Genomic DNA, 22,332 nt, shown 5'->3' on the forward strand with positions numbered 1-22,332 from the left:
AAAAAACATGGGGCAGGGGAGCAAAACTTCCCACCCCAAAATGTCTTTCTGGCGTGTGGATTATTTCGAGCTGAAAACAACGAAGGCCCAATAGACTCAGGAAGAAACTTTGACCTTCCCCCTAAATGCCTAAAAAATTTAGATGGAGGGCCTGTTCCTGGAATAGAGATATCTCCAGAGATATCATCAAAGAATATGGGCTAAGTGTGGTGGGAGAAACTCAGCAGGTCCTAGAGATCAGAGCCCCCTCGGGGTCCCATTGTCTCTGTAGGCACAGCAAACACTTATTTACCAAGGATTTGCTTTTCTATCTCCAGGTCAATTGCTTTCCTCCCCTTTGAAGTCTCAAACCACTACCCTCAACATGCTCTTTCATCTTTAGCTAAAGATGGTATTTAAGATGAGGGTTTCGGCCACTTGGGTGAGTTACTCAGTTTTCCTGGGTCCCTCCCACGTATACATGTTATTAAACTTTTGTTGGATTTTCTCCTGTTAATCTGTGTCATGTCAATTTAATTCTTAGACTGGTCAGAAGAATCTAGAAGGGCAGAGGAAACTTGCTTTCTCCCCAACAGTGATGAATTTTCAAGAAGAGAGGGGAGTAAGATAAAGGAAGTGAGGAAGGAAGGGAGATGGGCAGAGAGGAGTGTAAAGGAAGAAATCAGAAGGAAATAGGAAGGAAGGAAGAAGATTCTCAGGTAGAAGAAATACCACAAAGAGGAATCTGTGATACACAGGGAAAAAAAAAATTAGGTCTGGAAATTGCTGAGAATTAAACTCAGATCTGTACTGCGAAAAGGCTGGCAGGTGTTATGTAGGATGGTCCTGGGCAAGGATGAGGTTAAAAGAGGGGTAGGAAAGCAAGCAAAGCTTTCCTGGGGCAGAACATAGAATCAGAAAGTTATCACCAAGCTTTCTCATTTCTTTCATAAACTTTAAATTGTGGTTCCAAGAAAGGCTGTTCCTCGGCAGAACTCCATAGAAGCAGGTTTGATGGAAATGAATTTCCCTGTTCATACCATCTGAAACTACCTTTATAACATGTCATTTCTAATACTTGGTTTTATAATAGGTTAGAGGTGCAAAAGTATAAGATGGACACGGCTTTTTAAGAATAGACGGTATTTTTGTAGCACTTGATAAAATATCCTACATGCCATAAAATGATAGGCTGATTTAGAATTAAAGTATCTTGGAGCAAAATGGATTCCAAGACTGGTCCAATGCTTAGTTGAATGTCACACCCTTGCAGGGGGCCCCAGGTACCAGGTGGTGGGATGGTCAGGTGAAGGTGAAGGGTACAGCTCTGTGGTCTCAGGTGAGGCCCTGCCTCTCAGCCTCTGCCTCTTTACCTATAAGGTGGCTAGAAAAACACTTCCTCTGCTCACTTCACAGGGCTGCTGTGAGGCCAACTGAGACTATCAGTGGAGAGCATTTGTAAGTTAATTGAAAGTGCCTGTAAGTGCCAAGGAACAAGGCCGTGTGCCTGGCACAGAGAAGCCATTCAAACAATGGTAAATGGTCAATGCGTCCGTCTAGTAGCAGGGCAGCAATTCTATGGGCCATTGAGCTGCAGGGGCCCGAGGGAATGAATGAATAAATAAAGGGAGGAAGGAATCAGTGGGTGAATACATAGCAGTTGTATCGGGGCGGGGGGGGGGGGGGGGGGCGTGCCAGGAGATTTTCCATAATTAACGTATTTAACAGTAACACTTGGAGGATGGAGACAGTGCCTGTTGACAAATGTGTTACAAAGTGCTCTGAAGTCTATCCAGGTGAGTTCTAGTTCTGAGAGTGACAGTGTGTGGCGGTCTTCTGTTCCTGAAATCAGCAGCAATACTTAAGTCACGGGTAGCAACGAGCAATCTGACTGCTGGGTGAAGTTTTGCATGCAGGTTTTGTTTCCTATACACAGTGTGAAAAATTGGCATCAGAAAGATCAGGAGACATAATATAAAACTGAGGACCTCTGGCTGCTCTTGAAGAACCTGGGGACCTAAGTGACGCAGAGGCCTGGGTGGGCTGGGGCTTCAGAGCAGGAACCCCGACTGTTCCTTGTCGTTTTCACGATGCTTTATCTTACTTAAATCAGCAACCTGCATTGTCACTATGATATTGTGATTTATAATAAGAAATATATATTTGGCCTTTGTCCCTGTTCTGTCACAGAGCTCCTAAAACCCTTGAAATTTCCTAAGTGATGAGAGCAATACAGGTGTCTTTTGTTATGTTAATAAGGTGACTTTTGGACCTCACCTAATGATGGGGGCTAGTCCTCAGCGGACCCAACCATGTGATTAGAGGGTTGGAACCTTCAGTCCCACCACCCTGACCTCCAGGAAGGTTGAATCCATCACCAATGACCAAATGATTTCATCAATCACGCCTATAGGGAAGCCTCCATAAAAACCCCAAAGGATGGAGCTCTCAGAGCTTCCGGGTTGGTGAACAAGAGGAGGTTCAGGGAGCGTACCCACCTCAGAAAGAGCTCCATGCCCTTTCCCCATACCTTGCCCTACTTGCCCTGGGAATCTCTTCCATCTGGCCCTTCCTGAGTTGTGTCCTTTGTAATAAACCAGCGATCTAATAAGTAAAATGTTTGAGTTCTGTGAGCCTCTCTAGCCAATTAATGAACCTAACGGACCTTGGAATGTCCCACCCGTAGCCCACAGGTCAGAAGCATGGGTGACTACCCGGACTTCAGAATGGCATCTGAAGTGGGGCTCAAGGGGAGAGTCTTGCAGGACTGAGCCCTCCACCTGTCATATCTGATGCTATCTCTGGGTGAACAGTGTCGGAATTGAGTTGACTTGTTGGACACCAAGTTGGTGTTGGAGAATTGCTTGGTGGCGTGGGAAAAAAACCCACAAGTTGGAACCGACTGACAAAATCTTTAGCCAAGAACTGGTTTTAAACTATACTCTGTACTCCACAGTGTCCTCGTTTCTTTTGCCAGTCTATAATGAATATCTCACCCAAGGATTCTTTTTCAAACATTTTGAAAGCTATTTAAATTTATAGCATATATTTATTGGATCATAAGGAACCCACTTAGCTCTCTAATGGGCTGCAAATGTTCTCACTGAGCCTTATACATCGGGCTCCCGCAGTGTCTGTGCGACACCCCGGGTACTCTGTGCAAGAGGAAAACAATAAAAATAGTAAGAACACAGCCATCGTCCTCCTGTGGCTTACCACCCATAACGGTTGTCTTGCTAACACCTCTGAAAGTAATAAGATCAATACTTGTACTAATTCTTAATACAATAATACTTGCACTCTTGTTTATTTTTTTCAAGGATGACAGAGCCATCCTCATCCTAGCTTGCCAACCCTTGGTGGGCAAGTCCACGATCACCTAGCCTCATGCTGAGAGGGCCTGATTTTGATGGTACCCTTCCTCCCGTCTTGCTGCAAACATGTATCCTGTACCAAAGGGTGCTGATGGCTTGACCAAGTTCCTCCATCTGGTCCTCCAGCAGAGGCCTCCTCACCTGCCTGACCACTTTTGAGGGTCTGTTTTCCATTTTGGCTCCATCACTTTTGATTGGTGCTAATCAAAACCACCAGAGTCTGTCCCACTGCAGGTGTGCCACTGGATCTGAATAATGTTTTCTGGAAGTGACTGATGCTTTTCCTAGTGAGGGCTCAGAGCCTGGGTGACTTCGGGGACTGAGGCCTCTGACAGGGCAGCCTTTCACAGCACCACCTACCATGGTTTCTAGATTGCAACTGATAAAAATAGTACTTTGCTTTGTTTTGTTATTGTTTTCAATGGAGATTTCTGTATCAAATCTTGAAAAATTATGCATTGTTTCTCCTAACCCATTCTTCCTCCTGAACCTGAATCATGTTTCTGCTCTCCTAATTAATTAGCTACTTCTAGTACATAAGTAGTGCATAAAATTCCAAATGTCAGTAGGCAAACAATAATAAAAAATCTAACCACTTCTAACTGTTGGTTATTGCAAACATAAGGTCCATTATACACAACTAGTGGAGGGATCCTTAATTCAAAACACATTCCCACCCTATGCCTGCCTAGATGGTCTCATGGAAGTCAGTAAGGTTGCCTTAAGTTAGCACGGTTATCAAGTATGGTAAACCGGAAGAAAACATTTGGTACCTACTTGCACCAGGAATTATACAAAGGATCACCATAATCTATATCTCTCACTTCGTCCCAGCTTACCCTTACCCCTCCCCGTGTCCTCAAGTCCATTCTCTACATCTGTGTCTTTATTCCTGTCCTGCACCTAGGTTCTTCAGAACCATTTTTTTTTTTTTAAGATTCCATATATATGTGTTAGCATACAGTATTTATTTTTCTCTTTCTGACGTACTTCACTCTGTATAACACACTCTAGGTCCATCCAGCTCACTACAAATAACTCAATTTTGTTTCTTTTTATGGCTGAGTAATATTCCATTGTATATATGTGCCACATCTTCCTTATCCATTCGTCTGTCGGTGGGCATTTAGGTTGCTTCCATGATCCGGCCATTGTAAATAGTGCTGCAATGAACATTGTGGTGCATGGCTCTTTTTGAATTATGGTTTTCTCAGGGTATATGCCCAGTAATGGGATTGCTGGGTCATATGGTAGTTCTAGTTTTAGCTTCTTAAGGAAACTCCATACTGTTTTCCATAGTGGTTGTATCAATTTACATTCCAACCAACAGTGCAGGAGAATTCCCTTTTCACCACACTCTTTCCAGCATTTATTGTTTCTAGATTTTTTGATAGTGGCCATTCTGACTGACATGAGGTGATACCTCATTGTAGTTTTGATTTGCATTTCTCTAATGATTAGTGATGTTGAGCATCCTTTCATGTGTTTCTTGGCAATCTGTATATCTTCTTTGGAGAAATGTCTATTTAGGTCTTCTGTCCATTTTTGGATTGGGTTGTTTGTTTTTTTGATATTGAGCTGCATGAGCTGCTTGTAAATTTTGGAGATTAATCCTTTGTCAGTTGCTTCATTTTCAAATACTTTCTCCCATTCTGAGGGTTGTCTTTTCATCTTGTTTATGTTTTCCTTTGCTGTGCAAAAGCTTTTAAGTCCGTGCAAATCTTAAATTCTACCCAAAGAAGACACACTCAGGTAAGCAAGTTTCCTGCCTGAAAGGCACGCCACATTCTGCAGGTTTCATTCATCACACTGCATGGCCCAACTCCCATCTCATAAACGTGAGTAAGCCCTGGCATTATAAAACCAGATGCCCATGGACTCAGGAAATGAGGGGGTTTGCTCTTTGCTACAAATATATCCAGACAAAGGGGCTAAAAGTTATCCACTGCCTGGAGTCGGTTAGGCATCACAAAGTTTGTTAAGTCACTGTTCACCATGAAGACATTTGCAATTGAAACGTCAAGACATTAAAAGAACCCTATAAGTATGGTGAGCATCTTTGTTAATTTTTTTGTTTTTAAACTTCAGGATTTTACAATCGACTTTCTTAAAGGGAATGATACATTTCACCTTCATGGTTTTTACAAAGGGCCTTTTTAAACAGTTACATTACCCCAAGATCCAGGGGACACAGGTGGGGTTAAGATGCAGAGACTCAACAATGGGGCAAAGAGAGTCAGTGTTCAGTTAATAATTACATAAACTGTATATATCAGGAAAAGTGACTACTTCATGTTTGGTTCCCACTAAACTGTCAGCTTGCCTGAATTTCTTTGTCTAGTACTGAACTTGGTTAGTAGCGAGGCTTGGATAACAAATGTAAATCTGATCACTCAGTTTCCTGAGTTATAAGTGGGGCTAATGATGCCCACTTCATAGAGCTGCTGAGAAGAGAAAATAAGACAAAGCACCTAAAAATAAATAATCCTAAAATAGTCCTCCTTCTTCATTTTATTGATGAAAATTAGGATGGGAGATGCTAAATAATTTTCCCAAGTAAAGCAGTAAGTGGTAAAGTGGACATGTAAACCCATCCCAATTGCCAGCCCTGTGATCTTTAGGAAAAAAAACCCTCAAAACAATTAGAATTGAATGGTCCCTGCCAAAGTCCAAGTAAAGCGTAAAGTAACTGAACTTTTCCCTACTAGCAGTTTTCTCAAAAGCCAAAGAGGTTTCATGTGTTGGGATAACAAACCCATCAGAATTTGGAGGCCTGGATACAGGACCCAGTTCTAGTACTGATTAGTTACGAAAACTATAGTTTCTCTAGTCGGAGGAGGTTGAGGCTTTGTATCTGAGGACTGGGGTTGGGAGCCCAGCTCGGCCACTAATCAGCCAGTGTCCTCGGCCTAATTATGTGCTCTGAGGTTCAACAAATGTCCTTCTCTGTCTGTGGGAGAAGCTGTTACCAATCATAGCACAGTTGCCAGAATGCGACGAGATACGTGGGAAGCACTGAGCCCAGTGTCTGGAACTTGGTGGTTCTAAAAATTACACCCATGATGATGATGATGACAATGCTATGAAAGTTCTTCTCAGAAGAAAGGCCCTCAAGGGAAGCCTGCTGTTATGCATGAATGTCTCCCCAAAATTCATATGTTGAAACCCTAACCCTCAGGGTGTCTGTATTTGGGGTTGGAGTCTCTAAGGAAGTGACTGAGGTCAAATGAGGTCATATCGGTGGGCCCCTGATCTCATAGGATTAGTGCCACTCCATGTTCACTGAGGAAGAAAAGCCACATGAGGACACAGTGAGAAGGTGGCCGTCTACAAGCTAGGAAGGGAGCTCTCGTCAGAAAGTGAATTGGTCAGAACCTTGATCACGGACTTCTAGCCTCCAGAATTGCAAGAAAATAAATTTCCCATCTGTGGTATTTTGTTACGGCAGCCCGAGCTGACTAATACATTTGCTGACTGACCAAACATGAGTAGATGGCTTCATCTCTTTGGGTTTCAGCTTCTTCTGAACATGGGTATATGGGAGGAGATGATGTACAGAGCCCCTTACAGCTTTAACATGTGGCAATATTGTGATTTGTACGTGAATGGCCTCCACCTGCTCTTTATTCCCTCACAGCTGCCCCATGACATCCCATTCACCCCAACGGGAAATCTCACCACATTCCCAATTAGAGCTCAGATTCTGTTTGTGCATCTCCACTGCTCTGTGTCCTGGACCCCATTCATTACAGCGTCATTCATTAGGAGTCAGAGCTTCTGGGGACACAGAGTCCACCATCATTAGTACTAATTGAAGCTTGGATTCCCAACCTGCTGCATTGTGCTGGCCTTTTTCAGTCCAGGCTCAGGCGTCACAGCTGACAAAAGGCCCTTTTTCGGTCAGGCGCCTCAGTAGACAAAAGGCCTCGGTCTATTTACATGAGACAAGCCGAGTGTGGGGCTGTCCCCAGGGGCTGGGTGGCAGTGGCTCACAGCCGTACTGTGCACGCGCTGGGGGGTTAAATCGCCCCAGCCAGTCTGTCTACACAAGGACTCTGCATGCTATGTGGGGGGATGATGGGAAGAGTGCCCCTTTGTCCCCAGAATTACCTGGAAGTTGGGGTTAGGGTTGGGATACGGTAGCCAGGCGGACCGAGAGCTCTCCTGGTACTTGAAGGGCCCGTTAAAGGCCTGCGAGATGGCGCTGAGGTTGAAGACGCACACGGCAGAGGCAGCGATGCTGTTCCTGGGAGCCGAGGAAGAGAAAGGAGAAGGCAGGTCAGAGAGCCCCGCTGTGATCCCTGTCCCAGGGCCCTCCCACGGGCCCTGGGTGCCAAGGAAGCACCTTCTAGGGGAAGACTCACCATTAGTCTCCTAAACACCCCAAGGATGAAGCTGAAGCAGTGGATGGTGTCCCCCTGGGGTTTCCTTATAGGGGAACAAACACTTCACTCTAGGAACACGGGTATTTAGCAGTTATGACATTCATAATTCTGCCAGATGAGATGAATTCACCCAGCCACAAGGGGAGTGACGAACGCTTTTGTCCCCATCAGCCTGGCAGGGCTCTCCCCCCATGTTCACCTGCTTACTTTAGCTGGCAGTGGGGCAAGCTGCTGCTGCTGCTTTTTAAAGGAGCCCCAGATAGGGCTTCCCTGGTGGCACAGTGGTTGAGAGTCTGCCTGCCGATGCAGGGGACGTGGGTTCGTGCCCCGGTCCGGGAAGGTCCCACATGCCGTGGAGCGGCTGGGTCCGTGAGCCATGGCCGCTGGGCCTGCACGTCCGGAGCCTGTGCTCCGCAACAGGAGAGGCCGCAGGGGGGGGAGGCCCAAGAACTGCAAAAAAAAAAAAAAAAAAAAAAAAAAAAAAGCCCCAGATAGTTGTGGTTATATGTTATCCTTTAAAAAAAATACCAACTAAAAGCATTTTGCAAAAAGTGCCTGTCAGAGACCCTTCATATATATATATGTATATATAATGTATCTCCCTCTATATATATTTTTAATTTAAAAAGAATTTTAAATTCAAAGGGTCAGAGAGAAACATTTGACACAGCACTGACACAGGACATCTTGAAGCCTTAATTTAGAATTCAAGCTGTACAGAATTGAAGGCTATAAATGAGAGGCTCTCAGAGTCCCGTGCCCTTTACTAAGTGGAAACAGCAATATTTTTTTTTTTTGTTAAATAAATCTGCATTGTGAGCTCAGCTATGGTTTTAAAATTTCATGTTAATGCTTTTAGCCAATAACATGTCTACTTATCCATTTTTTCCCCCCTGAATCAAAGAAAAAGTCATGAAACTCCAAAATGGAAATATCTACCTTAAACTTGGTTCATCTGAAAAACACTGAATAGGTGGTAGACACCTTCTAAAGGCTTTACAAACTCCAACTCATTTAAGCTTCATAAGGTAGGGGAAATTCATTGTTAGGAAATTGGGACCCAGTGAGGTCAAGACACCTGCCCCAAATCACCCAGCCACTAAATGGGGGAGTTGGACTGAAACCCCAGGTGGGTTGGTACCAAAAAAGGAAATTTTTGAATTCTTTGTGACAGCTCTGTGTGGATGGTAATAAAAAACACCCCCCTGGAAGGTTAGAGCCTTGAGAGCAGGGGTGCGTGTTCCCTCTGGAAGCTCCAGCACAGAGAAGAAAGTCTGGTGGGAAGATGCGTACCCCTCACTGCTGGCAAATAAACTGATAAACGATAAATATGAACTTATTCATATTGCTAATTTTACTCTTTTTTAAGAAGATGAGAAGTCAAATTGTGTAAGGAAGAATGAGCCTTTGGACATGTGACTGGACTTCAGAGAGAAGTCGAAGACAGCTCTGCTGGAGCAATAACGGCCAGCCAGACCCACAGGAGAGGTTCTACCTGGGGACCAGGTGAGCACGCCTTGGCCCTGGCACAGTGACAGTCGAGGGCGGAGTGTTAATAATACCTCCCTGAGCCCTCTGCTGAGTGCCTGAAAGGGAGCATCTTATTTCTTATTTATCACAGGGAACCTCTAGACCCTGAGACCAGCCTGATTTTACAGATGTAGGAACCAAAGCACAGGGAGGTTACTGAACCCAAGTCACAGGCTGAGGGGAAGTAAAGCAGGATTTACATGGGGCCCGGGGGTTCATGCCTTTGACCCCATTGCTATGCTTCTTCCCGGGAAGGGAAGAAACTTATCGTCTCCCTGCTGGCATCCCATTTCTCAGTTCGCTGCGTTCACTCACCCTGAAGGGGGCTGGGCGGGGTCTCTGGTGTCACTCTGGATGTCCCAGTGGCTGCCAGCCTGAGCATCCCTGACAGGTGTTGGTGGACACTTCTTTTTGCCCCTCAGTGAGCTGAGGCCCATCGGTACAGCACATGTATGCCATGTGCACAACCAACACACACACATGCACTTTGCTGTTCTCCCTCTGCCCTTTAACTTGCGGTGATCTGAGAAGGGTCAGGGGTGAGGACTTGGGTGACTCCCCAGGAGCTCTTCCCCTGCTCTTCCTGGGATGGGCCTCCTGCTAGAACTGTGCATTACTCACCTTGCCCGTCCCTGCACGCAGGGGAGGCCAGCCCAGGTCTAGACTACTGTGACCTTGGGGCTGCGTCTGCTTAAAGCTGGGGTCGGTAGCCATAAGCCCATTTGGCTAACAGACCTTCAGTCACATATCGCAAGCTGGCCTCTATCAGTAGTCATGGTGATAACGTGGCCTTCATCTAATGCTCTGTTTTATTTCTTTACTTGTTTACAGCCCAGGCAGGTAAAAGTGGAGGTAGCCCCCCGGCCCTTGGTGAGCCCAACAATATGGGAACTTAGAGTTTCCTTCCTTAATCTGCTGGAAGCCGCTGGTAGAAAAGTAGAGAAGTTCCTCCTAGCTCTTCATCTCCTAAGGAGGGAAGAGAAATCAAAAGTTTTGCCCTCCCCCACTCCTACTACTACATTATCTGAGAGCCAGCATTTTTAGCTTTCCAGGAAGAAAACAAGCAAAACCTTCAGAGATTCTGTGGCAGGAGTGTACCACTTCCTGCAGCCCAACTCATGCCCTAGGGGTTGAGAAAACCCCACAGCCCTAGGGACAGAATGGGATGGAAGAGTGAACTTTATCCCCATTCCCCAGTGCTAGGGACCTTGATGAATATACAGGGACAAACCAACCCTATGAGCAAAAGCCCGAGAAAGCTTAGCCAGGGCATTTTTAGTTATCAATTCGGAGACAGGACATAACCGGTACCTCGAACTGTCATTTTCTTTCAATACGGAGCAAGTCTTACCAAGAATGCACTCACCTCCTGAGAGGGTAAGAGCCAGGCAGAGACAGGAGAGGGAGCCCAGGCAGAACATATTATGGGCTTAGAGATGAAAAGATCAGAAAGTTGTTCCCAAGACCTAGTGACAATAAGTATTCAAGAGAGAAAGGGAGGTCTAGCAATTCTATTTCTGTTAGTATAGATGCCCCATACAGGATGATTTCCAACATGATGGGTATTTGCAACACTGAACCACTAATCTGGAATAGTCTGAAATGTATTTTTGCAAGTATCCAAATTGACTATCCACCCTCTTGGAATGGCCCAGACACAGTAATTTTATAACTTTTTAAATTGCTTGTTTTTGCCTGGAGCCAGGGGAATGAACAGCTCGGGAAGCCAAGCTCCCATTGTGTGTAAAACGGATGTCAACAGAGCAAGCACACATCCATCTCGTGCAGCCTATACTACTTCTTAAACAAGGTTTCAGAAGGCAAATCAACCTCAGAAGCTATACACTGATTTTTTTCAAAAGAAACTTATCAAGGAGAGAAAACAACCTCTGGGGTTGAAAACCAGATTTACAGGAAAGATGGGCGTAGTGGGGTTGGAGACGGGGAGGGAGATGTCCATTTTAGTCTAATTTTCCTAACTTCATGTCACAAAGAAGACCCTTCACGAGTAAACGTCATTATCAAGCGAATGTTAACACTTCAGCTCAGGTGTAGGATGAACGGGAGGGGAGAGGAACAAGGAAGTAAGATGCAGATAAAGTGATTCTTCAGAAATGCAATTCATGGGCAAGCTTCTGATTGCAGAAGAGATGACAAAGTAAGTTAGCAAGACTGGGGAAGCTGAGGAAACATCACAGAGTGACCGACTGTCCTGGTTCGCCCAGGACCGAGAGGTTTCCCAGGATGCAGGGCAGTCCTCGGTGCTAAAAGCTGTGCAGTCCAGGACAAACCCAGATGGTTGGTCATCCCACCCCGTGGATCGGCACTTTTAACCCATCCTGATTCATATTCTTTACTTTGGATACAGATATTTGGCTTTTGTCCAAACCATTAGGTCACCAGGTAAGAGATTTCAAAGGTGACGCAAAGCAGGACCCACACTGCAGAATCATCACGCCTACAGCCAATGCGGAGAAAAGTGGAGCTCAGAGCCTCTGTGATTCCTGGGGGTGGGGTGTGGTCTTGTGGAGTCTTAACACATCAGCTAAGAAGAGACATTAAGTGTGGGGTTAATCTACACTCCACCAGACAAAGAGTGAATGAAAGACAGGCAACTTCATATGCTTTGCCTGGTCCAAACAGAAGTACCTCCCCACAAGAAATCAAATACTGTAATTTTTTACAAAAGTATTTAAAAAGTAGAATCATCATTTTAGAAATGCCTAAGTTAGCCATCATCTAGAACATTAGTTTACAATGCAGCTATGGGAAAATGAGGAGGTGCATTTCCTACATGAGGGGTCCAGGTAAGAGTTACATTATCTCAAAGATCAAACTCTCCAGACAGCACTGCTTTCATTATGCAGTGACATGACTTGTGTATAGGAAAAAATAAAGACATCTAATACATTCCAGCATTTCCAAAAGTGCCCAGAGCACGTTGGTAAACCAGGAAGGAAACACTTACAGAGGATAATTTGATGCTACCATGACATAAGGATCGATCAAAACTTTCTGATTAGCTTTATTTTCCTAATACCAGTCTCAGAAATCACATCACTTTTTGTAACATTTAATGCATACGCAAAATTTCTTTTGGCCGTTAGCCCAGTAAAAGAAGAAAGATGACTTTTAAAGCAACTTGCAAACCTCAAAGGTCAGAGAACAGTAGACTCATTCAGAAGGAGTAGAAAAGCAGGGAAGGAATGATTTCCAGTTACGTACACGTTGGTGGTAAAGATGCCGTAGATCAGATCCAGCTCAGGCAGGAAGAAGGTGCCCTGCAGCTCATTGTAGTAGAAAGGGAGCTCGCCAGGGCGGGAGCAGTTGAGACGGGCCTTCATGAACGTGGTCCATGTGTCCTCCAGCAGGAACCGGCCCCCGATGTCGTTCTTGCAAAGGCGGGCAGCTCGGGAGAACACGGTCTTCCCACAGTCATGCTCCACGGCATTTTCGCGGAAAAAGAAGTAGGTGAAATTCCCGATGTCATAAGATGACACGAAGTTTGGTTCTAGAAACAACAGGAAAGAAGAAAAGTCTCAACCTACTGGACAGCACAGTAAACTCTGCTGGATATTATGTAACAACCTAAATGGGAAAAGAATTTGAAAAAGAATAGATACATGTATATGGAGAACTGAATCACTTTGCTGTACACCTGAAACGAACACATTGTTAATCAACTATGCTCCAATATAAAGTAAAAAAGGTAAAACCAAAAAACAGGAAAGAAGAAAAGTCTCAGCGTCCATGTGCTACTCCTTTGTGTCTTGCCTGCTCTGTATTTCTTCCAAGGAGACCTGATTTTCTGCGGAAACCCACGGTTCTTATAGAAGAAACAGGAAGCCCTAAGAGCAACGTAGTGGTCTATGCCACTGGGTAGGACTCAGTACATGAGCTCTAAGTGACAGGAAATTGCCAGCGTGATTCCAAACATCACACATAAGCATCCTGAGTTAAGGCAGCATAAACATCCTGAGTTCAGGCAGCACTTAGGTACATAACATTAATACCACCAAAAATGGGCAGCAAAAATGTGCAATACACTCTAAAGCCACAGATAGCACTTCACTTGTAGACTCTTACATAATCTTCAGAAACAGTGGGAGAGGAACTGATTTACAAAACGAAACAGACTCACAGACTTGGAGAATGAACTTGTGGTTACCAGTGGGGGAGGGATAGATTTGGAGTTTGGGATTGACACGTACACACTGCTATGTTTAAAAGAAAATAAATAAATAAAAGATTAAAAAAAGGAAAAATAGGGCTTCCCTGGTGGCACAGTGGTTGAGAATCTGCCTGCCAATGCAGGGGACACGGGTTCGAGCCCTGGTCTGGGAAGATCCCACATGCCGCGGAGCAACTGGGCCCGTGAGCCATAATTACTGAGACTGCGCGTCTGGAGCCTGTGTTCCGCAATAAGAGAGGCCGCGACAGTGAGAGGCCCGTGCACCGCGATGAAGAGTGGCCCCCGCTTGCCTCAACTAGAGAAAGCCCTCGCACAGAAACGAAGACCCAACACAGCCATAAATAAATAAATAAAGCAAACTGTCAACAAGTAAAAATAAATAAACACTATTATATTAAAAAAAAAGGAAAAATAAATTAGACACAGTGAGAGGCTAGCAACTATAACAATAAAATAGAACAATTATTTCAATATACTATAATAAAGGTTATGTGAATGTGAAAAGAAAAAGAAACAGTGGGAGGAAATGAGATTAAAACATGAAATGTGATTCAGAATATAGGAGTCTGGTATCATGTTTGTGTAGAAGACACCAAAATTCTTTGATTTTACTTATATACACGAGCACGACTTTGACATAAGTTATGTGCTTTTAGTAAGGACTTTAAAAATGGTTTCCACTTGTGAAAACCGAAACTATAAGGTTAGTGTCCCGAATCAGCTTTAGCAATTCCTGTTACTATGGTGACCATGTAAATGTGATGATCAATTCTTATCTGCCTATTTCTGGGTTTCTGGGGCATCCATTTAAAGGAGGGAAGTGTACTGAGATGGAGTCATTGTCTGGAAGCTTTCTGACCTCATGATTAGATTAAAATTAGGAACTTAGAAATAAAAAAAAATTATGGCAAACTTTTACTTAATCACCACTCTCATTAGGCATTCAGGAATTTATTATAGATTGTCAACTGAATTCCATTCATAGCATTGGAAGTGTTATCTTCACAACTTCCTGTTTGAGTCTATTGATGATAAGGATGATACCCTTTCAGATACAGGTGTGCCCTAATACTGATCTTTAATAACCAGGTTTGATTCTTACTCTTCTCTCTATTGCTAAGAGCTTTCCACTCCATTAGCAAATGTCTTAATTTATGGTGCAATTAGGATAATAGGACAATATCCTTTGGCGTTCAAAATTAATGGAAAGATACACACAACAGCTATATCCACAAGGACATATTTCGGGGACAATTAGTTCTGTAGGACAATTCAACTGGCCTTGTATTATTCCAGATTCAATCAGACTGTACCAACAGACATGCTATTGGCGGGACAACTAAAAATATGTTTGGCTACAAAATGACCCATTAATGTTAAGAGGAACACCCGCCACAGGCTCACCTGAAATGCAGACAATGATTCAGAGGCTGACAGGCAGGTGGCACTGAGTACCCTGCTATTCTGTTCAGAAAGGCCAGTTTTCAGTCAAATTCAACTGAATTTCAATCAATATTTGCTGTCATCACAAAATGCTTCAATTTAATTCAACTTCACATTCTAACAATGTAACAAATATTCTCCATTGTATATGTCATGTACTTTTCTCTTCAGCCCATGATATTGTTCTTAAGTCATGTTAAGTACATTAAGTAATAGAGAATTTCATAAGAACTGATTTTAATCTATAAACTGTCAAACATAGTGTCTGATCACTTGCTTTAACTTGAAATGGATATTAAAAAAAAAAAAAAAACACCCTGGATTGCATTAACAGGTATGAGGTGGAAGTTAGAAATATTTACTGTACAGTACGCTTTAATATCCTGGAGAGACGCTCACAAAAACAGGAGGTTCCACATCTCTGGCTTGTGTTTTTGGAAAGTAAAGCAAAATATTGGGGGATTTTTGAACCTGTGTTCACTGTGAGTCTCACAAAGAGAATTACTCACTGAAGCAGATCCCAAAAGCAAAGGTGTGAGACAATTACAAAACTGTATTTAGTTTCTGAAGATAATATTCACATGTATGTCTAATTCTGAAGAGAAGGCTAAATGATATGAGAGCAGGTTCTGCAGCCAGGCTCTTATAACCAGACTGCAGTTTGGTCTTGTACTGAAAACAAACAAAAACCACCATCATCAACAACAACAAACCTTATGTAAAATGAAGAAAACAAAGAAAGAAGATGCAGGACAGGTGTGTCTAGCTACAGGTCCCAGCACATGTGGACGAGGTATGAGGCAGAGTCCACAAGGTTTATCAAACACCCTCATGACTACCTACTTCTGCTATTAACTTGGGGACAAACAGCATGCAAACCACATAGTAAACAGTATGTAGGAAGTCTTGCGTAGGAAGTCGAGGAGCTGAAAAAGTTAAAAGATCTGCCTTGGTTTCTTCCAGCTCAGGGCTGGCCTATAATTTAAAAACCCCGTCGAGTGCGAAACTCTTGCGTGAGGCTCTGAGCTCGGTGCTCCCCCTTCATAAGCTCAGTAAATGCACAGGAATTATAGAGGGAGATACTGTGTGACTCCTCCCATTTCATAGATGAAGACACTAAATCCTGGAGGTTAAGGAACCTGTCCAAGTCCACACAACCAGCAATAGTGGTTGGGTTATGTCCCACATCCAGACCGTCTGACCTCACAGCCTACACACGTATCCTTATACTACACTGAAGAAAATAATGGACTGCAAGAGAACAATCAGTTACATTAACAACAACATTCAAGAACAGGACTTGGAATTCTGGGCAATGCTTTAGAAACCAAAGTGGTGAGTGGATTTACTCAGAACCAAGGTGAGGAGGGCTTGGGAACAGACCAGAGGGGAAGACAGATGCCCGGATGAATGTTTACTCTGGGGCTATTAGAGACATCAAGGCTGCCACAGAAAGAAGAGCAGGAAGAAGAAGCCAACAATCCAAAGGCTTATTAAACAAGAATATTGCTGGGAAGCGTTTGCCCCAGCTCCAGAGATGACGTTTCCAATGATGCCCACCAGAGCCTGGGAGTGCCCTCCAGGGACCATGAAAGCCTCTCTCTGTGTTCATCATTTTCACTGTCCAGCCACTGAACAATTTCACCCAGGTATCTCATATGGGAGGAGTACTGAATCATGCCAAGCAGATTAGCCCACGGCTTCCTCTTTCCATGGAGAAACTCCAATGTCTCTCCAAACCACTGCAAACCCACTTTATGATAGGGTGACAAAGAGCCTTTTAGATAGAAATGCTCAACTATATTTTTTCCTGCTGGGAAAACAAAGGAAGAATTTGTGCCTTGTACGTAGTGTATGTGTTTCTCTAACTCACCACATATTACAGGTCCTTTTAGTTCGGGAGCTAAACTACATTTGGAAACACATCCTGCGGGCCCACAGTGGTCCTGCAGGCAGATGATGGGCCCTGACTGGGTGACCTGCTGTCACATCAGGAGGCTCCCGAGACTTTGGAAACTCAGCCAGCATCCTATTCCTTTTCCAAAGATAGAAGAAAAGCAGAAATAATTGTTAAATAGACAGCCAAGTAGCTCTTGCGTTTATAGATCTAAATCTGGAGGTAGGGGATGTTTGAATCTCACCAGGCAGGATAATAAGATGCATATTGTTTCCATTCCATTGTTGAAGTTCTGTCTCTTGTTAAAATGCAATTCACCATAAGCTAGTATCTGTCACTCCTGAGTGAACTGAACGAGCCATAAATCAGTCAATGGCCTCCCTGTCTACAATGAATGTGAGTGCATGAAAGACTCCTTTATTCATTATTATTATTAGAGCTACACATGAATAGAAGGTGCTGCTAATTCAGAATAAAAACAGACATGAGTATGTGTCAGCTTATTACAAATATATGCATGGAAAAGCTGTTTTTTTCCTCATGTTTTTAAACATATTGAGTTACGGACTACAGAGTATTCTACAAAATATGTCAGGTTTTAAGAAGAACTGTGTTATGATATGAGGACTTTTATTTGGCGCATTGACTTACATAATAGTGATCATGCTGATGGGAGTACTGAGTAGGGAAACACAATATAAATAAACATGAACAATGAGAAGAGCAAAAGTATCAACATCTCTGAGAAGATTCTGACCATGTAAAACCAAACACTGAACATCCTGATGGATCCTTCCCCTCCGTCTTCTGTCTATTCCAATGCCTACTGCATCTGTCTGGAGGGGCACCAGGTTCAATGGTCCAATCTGATGACTGACTAGATCACTGAGAGGCTCTTGATATAGAAATATTTGTCTAAATTGATGAAAATGGACATTAAAAGGACAGGAATTCCAATTTTCCAACTCTATAAAAATCTTACTAGCATCAAAATCTATCAAAATTATTTTGCAATCAAAGGCCACCTTGTGATACACCTGTCAAAGGCAGACTAGAAAATGGTGGGGTGGAGCCTGTATGGGTTGGACCCCGCCCACCCCAGCTTGAAACCCTGAGCTGGACCACTGACATCTGGAATGTTCCTTTATCCTGCAACAATCCGACCTAAGGAATAAAGAGACTGGTACAAAGTAGCCTCGCAATAAATGATGGTTATAATTTTTATTTCATGATTTACTTTTTTTTTTTTTTTGCGGTACGCGGGCCTCTCACTGTTGTGGCCTCTCCCGTTGCGGAGCACAGGCTCCGGACGCACAGGCTCAGCGGCCATGGCTCATGGGCCCAGCCTCTCCGCGGCATGTGGGGTCTTCCCAGACCGGGGCACGAACCCGTGTCCCCTGCCTCGGCAGGCGGACTCTCAACCACTGCGCCACCAGGGAAGCCCTCATGATTTCTTTTTGATTTCCTTTTTAATAATTTCTATTTAGTAGAACTTCACATAATGATAATGAGTAATCAAACAGGTATATATTAAAGGTGATCAGAATTTGGGAAACATAAATAAAGCCAGGCTGAGTTTTTAAAATAGCAAGCGATTCCACAAAAAAGAAAGGAGTTAATGGAAACAATATTTAGACATGACACACAGGGAGCCAGAGGTTTTCCGTTCCCTAATTTGTTGATGTCGGTTACAGCGAAAACCATTTCTGTGCATATTCCTAGATTTCAGATACCGTCTTTATTGTGAACAGGTTCCCTTGTCACAGCTACGTGAACATGTGCTGCAGAGGGTTCCACAGTAAAGCTAAGTTTATCTAGAGATTTATTAAGAGGGGATAATTAAACCAAAACTAAATTAAGTAAAAAGCGGTTTAAAAGCCATTGATATACTAAAATTCTTTCCTTAAGATTTCTAGGAAAAGATTAGATATATAGATAGATAGATAGATAAATAGATATAGATAGATGGATAGATATACATGTTTGTGTGTGTATGTTTTTTGTGTGTGGCATACATATGTATAGGATTGAGGTATATGTATATATGGCTCAACACTTCCACCTACTGGCTGTATGAACTTAGTCAAATTACTTAACAACCTACATTCTCAGTTTCCTCCTTTTAGAACGGTGATAACAATACCCAATATGTAGTATCATTGTGAAAAGTCAAAGGCAATGCATGCCAAGTGCGTACCACTTGGTCGCTAATCATCAAAATATAGGTCACTATTTATTTATATATATAAACTATCATATAAACAATAAATACATAAATTAATAATAAACATATACAAAAATATATAAATGAATACAAATGCGTATGTTGGTAAACATACTATCAGTATTTACTTAACAAGTTAACTCATTAGATTTGCATTCTGTATATCAAATTAGGGTCTGTGTTCCTTTCAGAAAATCTGGAACCAAACACGGTGGAGGGTCTGTGGTAGAGGTGGAGCCTTGCGTGCCAGCCAGAGCACCTATATCACCAGGTACTTCCTTACCACCCACTGTGGGGCTGTCCTACTGTCCTGGGCCCCAGGTATTCCGCAACCCATGCCCTCAAGGCCATTGTAAGGCAACAAACAAGACACAGACCAATGAGCCATCACAGTGAGGAGAAGACTATGGGGGCCAGGGCAGCGAGGTGAATTCGAGAATCAGAAAGGAGGGGAGCAGGGAAAGGGCAGATGCCAGGTTCGGATGGGGCTCCGGGCCAAGAGCAGGAGAGAGAGCAGCCGGAGAGAAGACCCTAAGGGTGGCCAGGAATGGAAGGAAGCTAGTGTTGGCACAGAAGGAATGAATAGGACAGGCGGCAGAAGGCTGGGCCGGGCCAGCGATCCACAGAAAGGAATCTGGAATTCAAGGGCCACTGGAGAGACACTGAAGAGTTTTAAAGACAAGCTTATGACCCAAATTTCCGTGTGTGTGGTGGCAGTGTCAGGTGAAGGTGGGAGTGGGATGTGGTTCAAGCGTGTCCTTAGTGATCACTGACATAGTAACATGAGCTTTGGAGCCCCAGGTCCTTCACTCACTGAGGCCCCGGCAGAAAGAAAGCCATTGCTAAATCATCTTGGGAGGACGAGAAACATGGCTCCAGCAAACACGATTCCTTCCTTCTTCAGGGGACCATAATCTGTTGAAAGTGTGTTACTTATATAGATTTGCTGGTTCAAGTAGGAGCAACTTGTACCACAGGGACACGTTGCTGTCTCTTCCTAGATGAGAACTGCCACCTGTACATCAGCGTGTACCCTAGGAGCCCAAACTCTCACCGAGCATCCTCCCTCTCTCCGTGTCAACAGGCGCTCCATTAACTGGCTATTGGTCCACCTGTTCTAGCTCACAGGGCCAGAGACATCCTTCGCTACCCTGCTGGCTCGCTCCATGCCAAGCACCAAGCCCCTGGCAGCCTTTCCAGTCTCCTGTAAGATTCGACTGAATCACACAGTCCAGGGCTCAATTAGTTATAAGGAATTTCATGGCTATGTATTTCTGAACATTTTCAAAGCTTCAAGTTTCCATTGACCATGTTTATTTTTTCTTGATTATATTTTAAATGTATAGGTTCACTTCTTTCAGGAATTAATCATTTTACCTGCTGAATTGTAAAATTTAAGGAGTTTTTAAATTGGAATATTAACTTAAATTCAAAGATCTTAGAGATATTTTAATGCCTGTAAAATATTTTTAAAGACTAAGAGGAAAACATGCAAGATTTAATTGAAAGAAAATACTGGGCTACAACACTGTGCAGTTAGAATAAGTAAACTCGTATGATGGCTTGGTCTTTGTCTCCTGAGCTGATCAGGGCCAGGGCAAGAAAGAAGACAAAAACACAGAGATTATACCATCCAATGTTCAGCAGTGAATGAAAAAATGTGAGAGGCCATTGACTGAGGGAAAACAAGAAGTTTAATACAATAATATGGAGACAAATTTACTGAAACACAGAGAACTGAGTATCTTATAAACAGGATGACAATATGATTTATGTTCCAAACTGGAAATCTTTTGAGAGGGAAGAGGAGTAATGTTAATCATGCCAGGTGTCAGGAGTGATCCAGGACTGTCACCAGGAAACAGCTATGATGTCTAGACAATGAACATCAAAACATTTTCGTGAGTCGTTATATAAGTACTAGTAAATTTCTATATAGCATATTGTGTTCTCTATAATGGGGCATATCTTCTTTGCGGGGATCTTTGTTTTTTTTACGCAGGTCTCCATATGCCTTAGTGTATACAGTTGGTGCCTCTGGCGTCATAATATCTTGATGGGGGAAGGAAGAGTGGGATTTAACCATTCTCTTTTTTTTTAATAAATTTATTTATTAAATTTATTTATTTTTGGCTGCATTGGGTCTTTGTTGCTGCACGGGGGCTTTCTCTAGTTGTGGTGAGCCGGGGCTACTTTTCACTGCAGGGCACGGGCCTCTCATTGCGGTGGCTTCTCTTGTTGCAGAGCATGGGCTCTAGGCACGTGGGCTTCAGTAGTTGTGGCTCATGGGCTCTAGAGCACAGACTCAGTAGCTGTGGCACACGGGCCCAGTTGCTCCACGGCATGTGGGATCTTCCCAGACCAGGGTTCAAACCCACATCCCCTGCACTGTCAGGTGGATTCTTAACCACTGCACCACCAGGGAAGCCCCATCCATTCTCTTTGGAAATGTGTAAATTGGAAGTCCAAATTGCAACTGAGCAGGACCCTTCCCAGGACAAACGCCCCACCCCCGCTGTTCTCTGCCTGCCTCTTGTCTGTAAAAAAAAAAAAAAAAATTTGGCCAAAGGATAAATTTAATCAGAGAAATGGGAAAATACAGAAGCAGAGGAAAACAAGCAAGCAAGACAAAATAATAATCGTTTAGCCATTAAACAAAGTCAAGGACCTTTATTTCCTCCTCAAGGGCTATAGATAATATTCTGAGCCATGTCCTTTGAGGTGGTTTGCAGATACCGAAGTCCCCACCAGGTGGAAGAAATTAACTGTACGCTGCCCACAAGCACAGAGACCCCAGACTGGGTGGAACCAGAAGGTCAGTGATGTTGACTCCTGGCTACCTCACCACCACTCAATCTGAAAAAGATCCATGAGTTGATCATGTACCTTGCAACTCTCTCCTCAGCACATGGCCCCTTCCTCATTTCCCTGTTTAATCTTTGAGCAAAACCTGGGGACTGGGAGTTGGCTCCTGGGGACATTAGTCCACCTTCTCCCCAGAATGGCTGGCTTCCTCAATAAAGCCATCTTTCCCTTTACCTAACATTTGTCTCTCAGTATTGGATTCTTGAGGAACATGCAGCCGAACCTGAGTTCGGTGACAAAATGACTTATTGGCAAGTATAGAGCCTTCATCACAACACTAAAGGGATTCTGTGGCTGCCCAACTTTCAGAAACTCAGCACTCAATGACTGGGACAGAACACACTATTTTCAAAGAGCACAATAATTGATTCCTTCCTGTCACCTACCAGATGTTTGTGTCCATAAAGGGCTGTGTTAAATAACCCCACAGGCTCTTCTTCTTT

At 43.6% G+C, this 22,332-nt stretch overlaps 1 protein-coding gene across 7 annotated transcripts in view; it reads right to left on the minus strand.

Moving 5' to 3' along the window:
* Window positions 1-22,332, minus strand: part of SEMA5A (semaphorin 5A) — a 477,675-nt gene that overhangs the window by 133,005 nt on the left and 322,338 nt on the right. For all 7 annotated transcript variants that reach the window (XM_027125304.1, XM_027125302.1, XM_027125301.1 and 4 more), the window contains 2 exons: window positions 12,494-12,779; window positions 7,464-7,599 (listed from right to left, as the gene is read on the minus strand). In XM_027125304.1, the coding sequence (XP_026981105.1) occupies window positions 7,464-7,599; window positions 12,494-12,779 (422 nt within the window). The remainder of the gene's footprint in view (window positions 1-7,463; window positions 7,600-12,493; window positions 12,780-22,332) is intronic.

Source organism: Aethalodelphis obliquidens, unplaced genomic scaffold, assembly GCF_003676395.1.
Source record: "Aethalodelphis obliquidens isolate GAN/ISIS:26980383/991018 unplaced genomic scaffold, ASM367639v1 scaffold29, whole genome shotgun sequence".
In the NCBI taxonomy this organism is placed as follows: domain Eukaryota; kingdom Metazoa; phylum Chordata; class Mammalia; order Artiodactyla; family Delphinidae; genus Aethalodelphis; species Aethalodelphis obliquidens.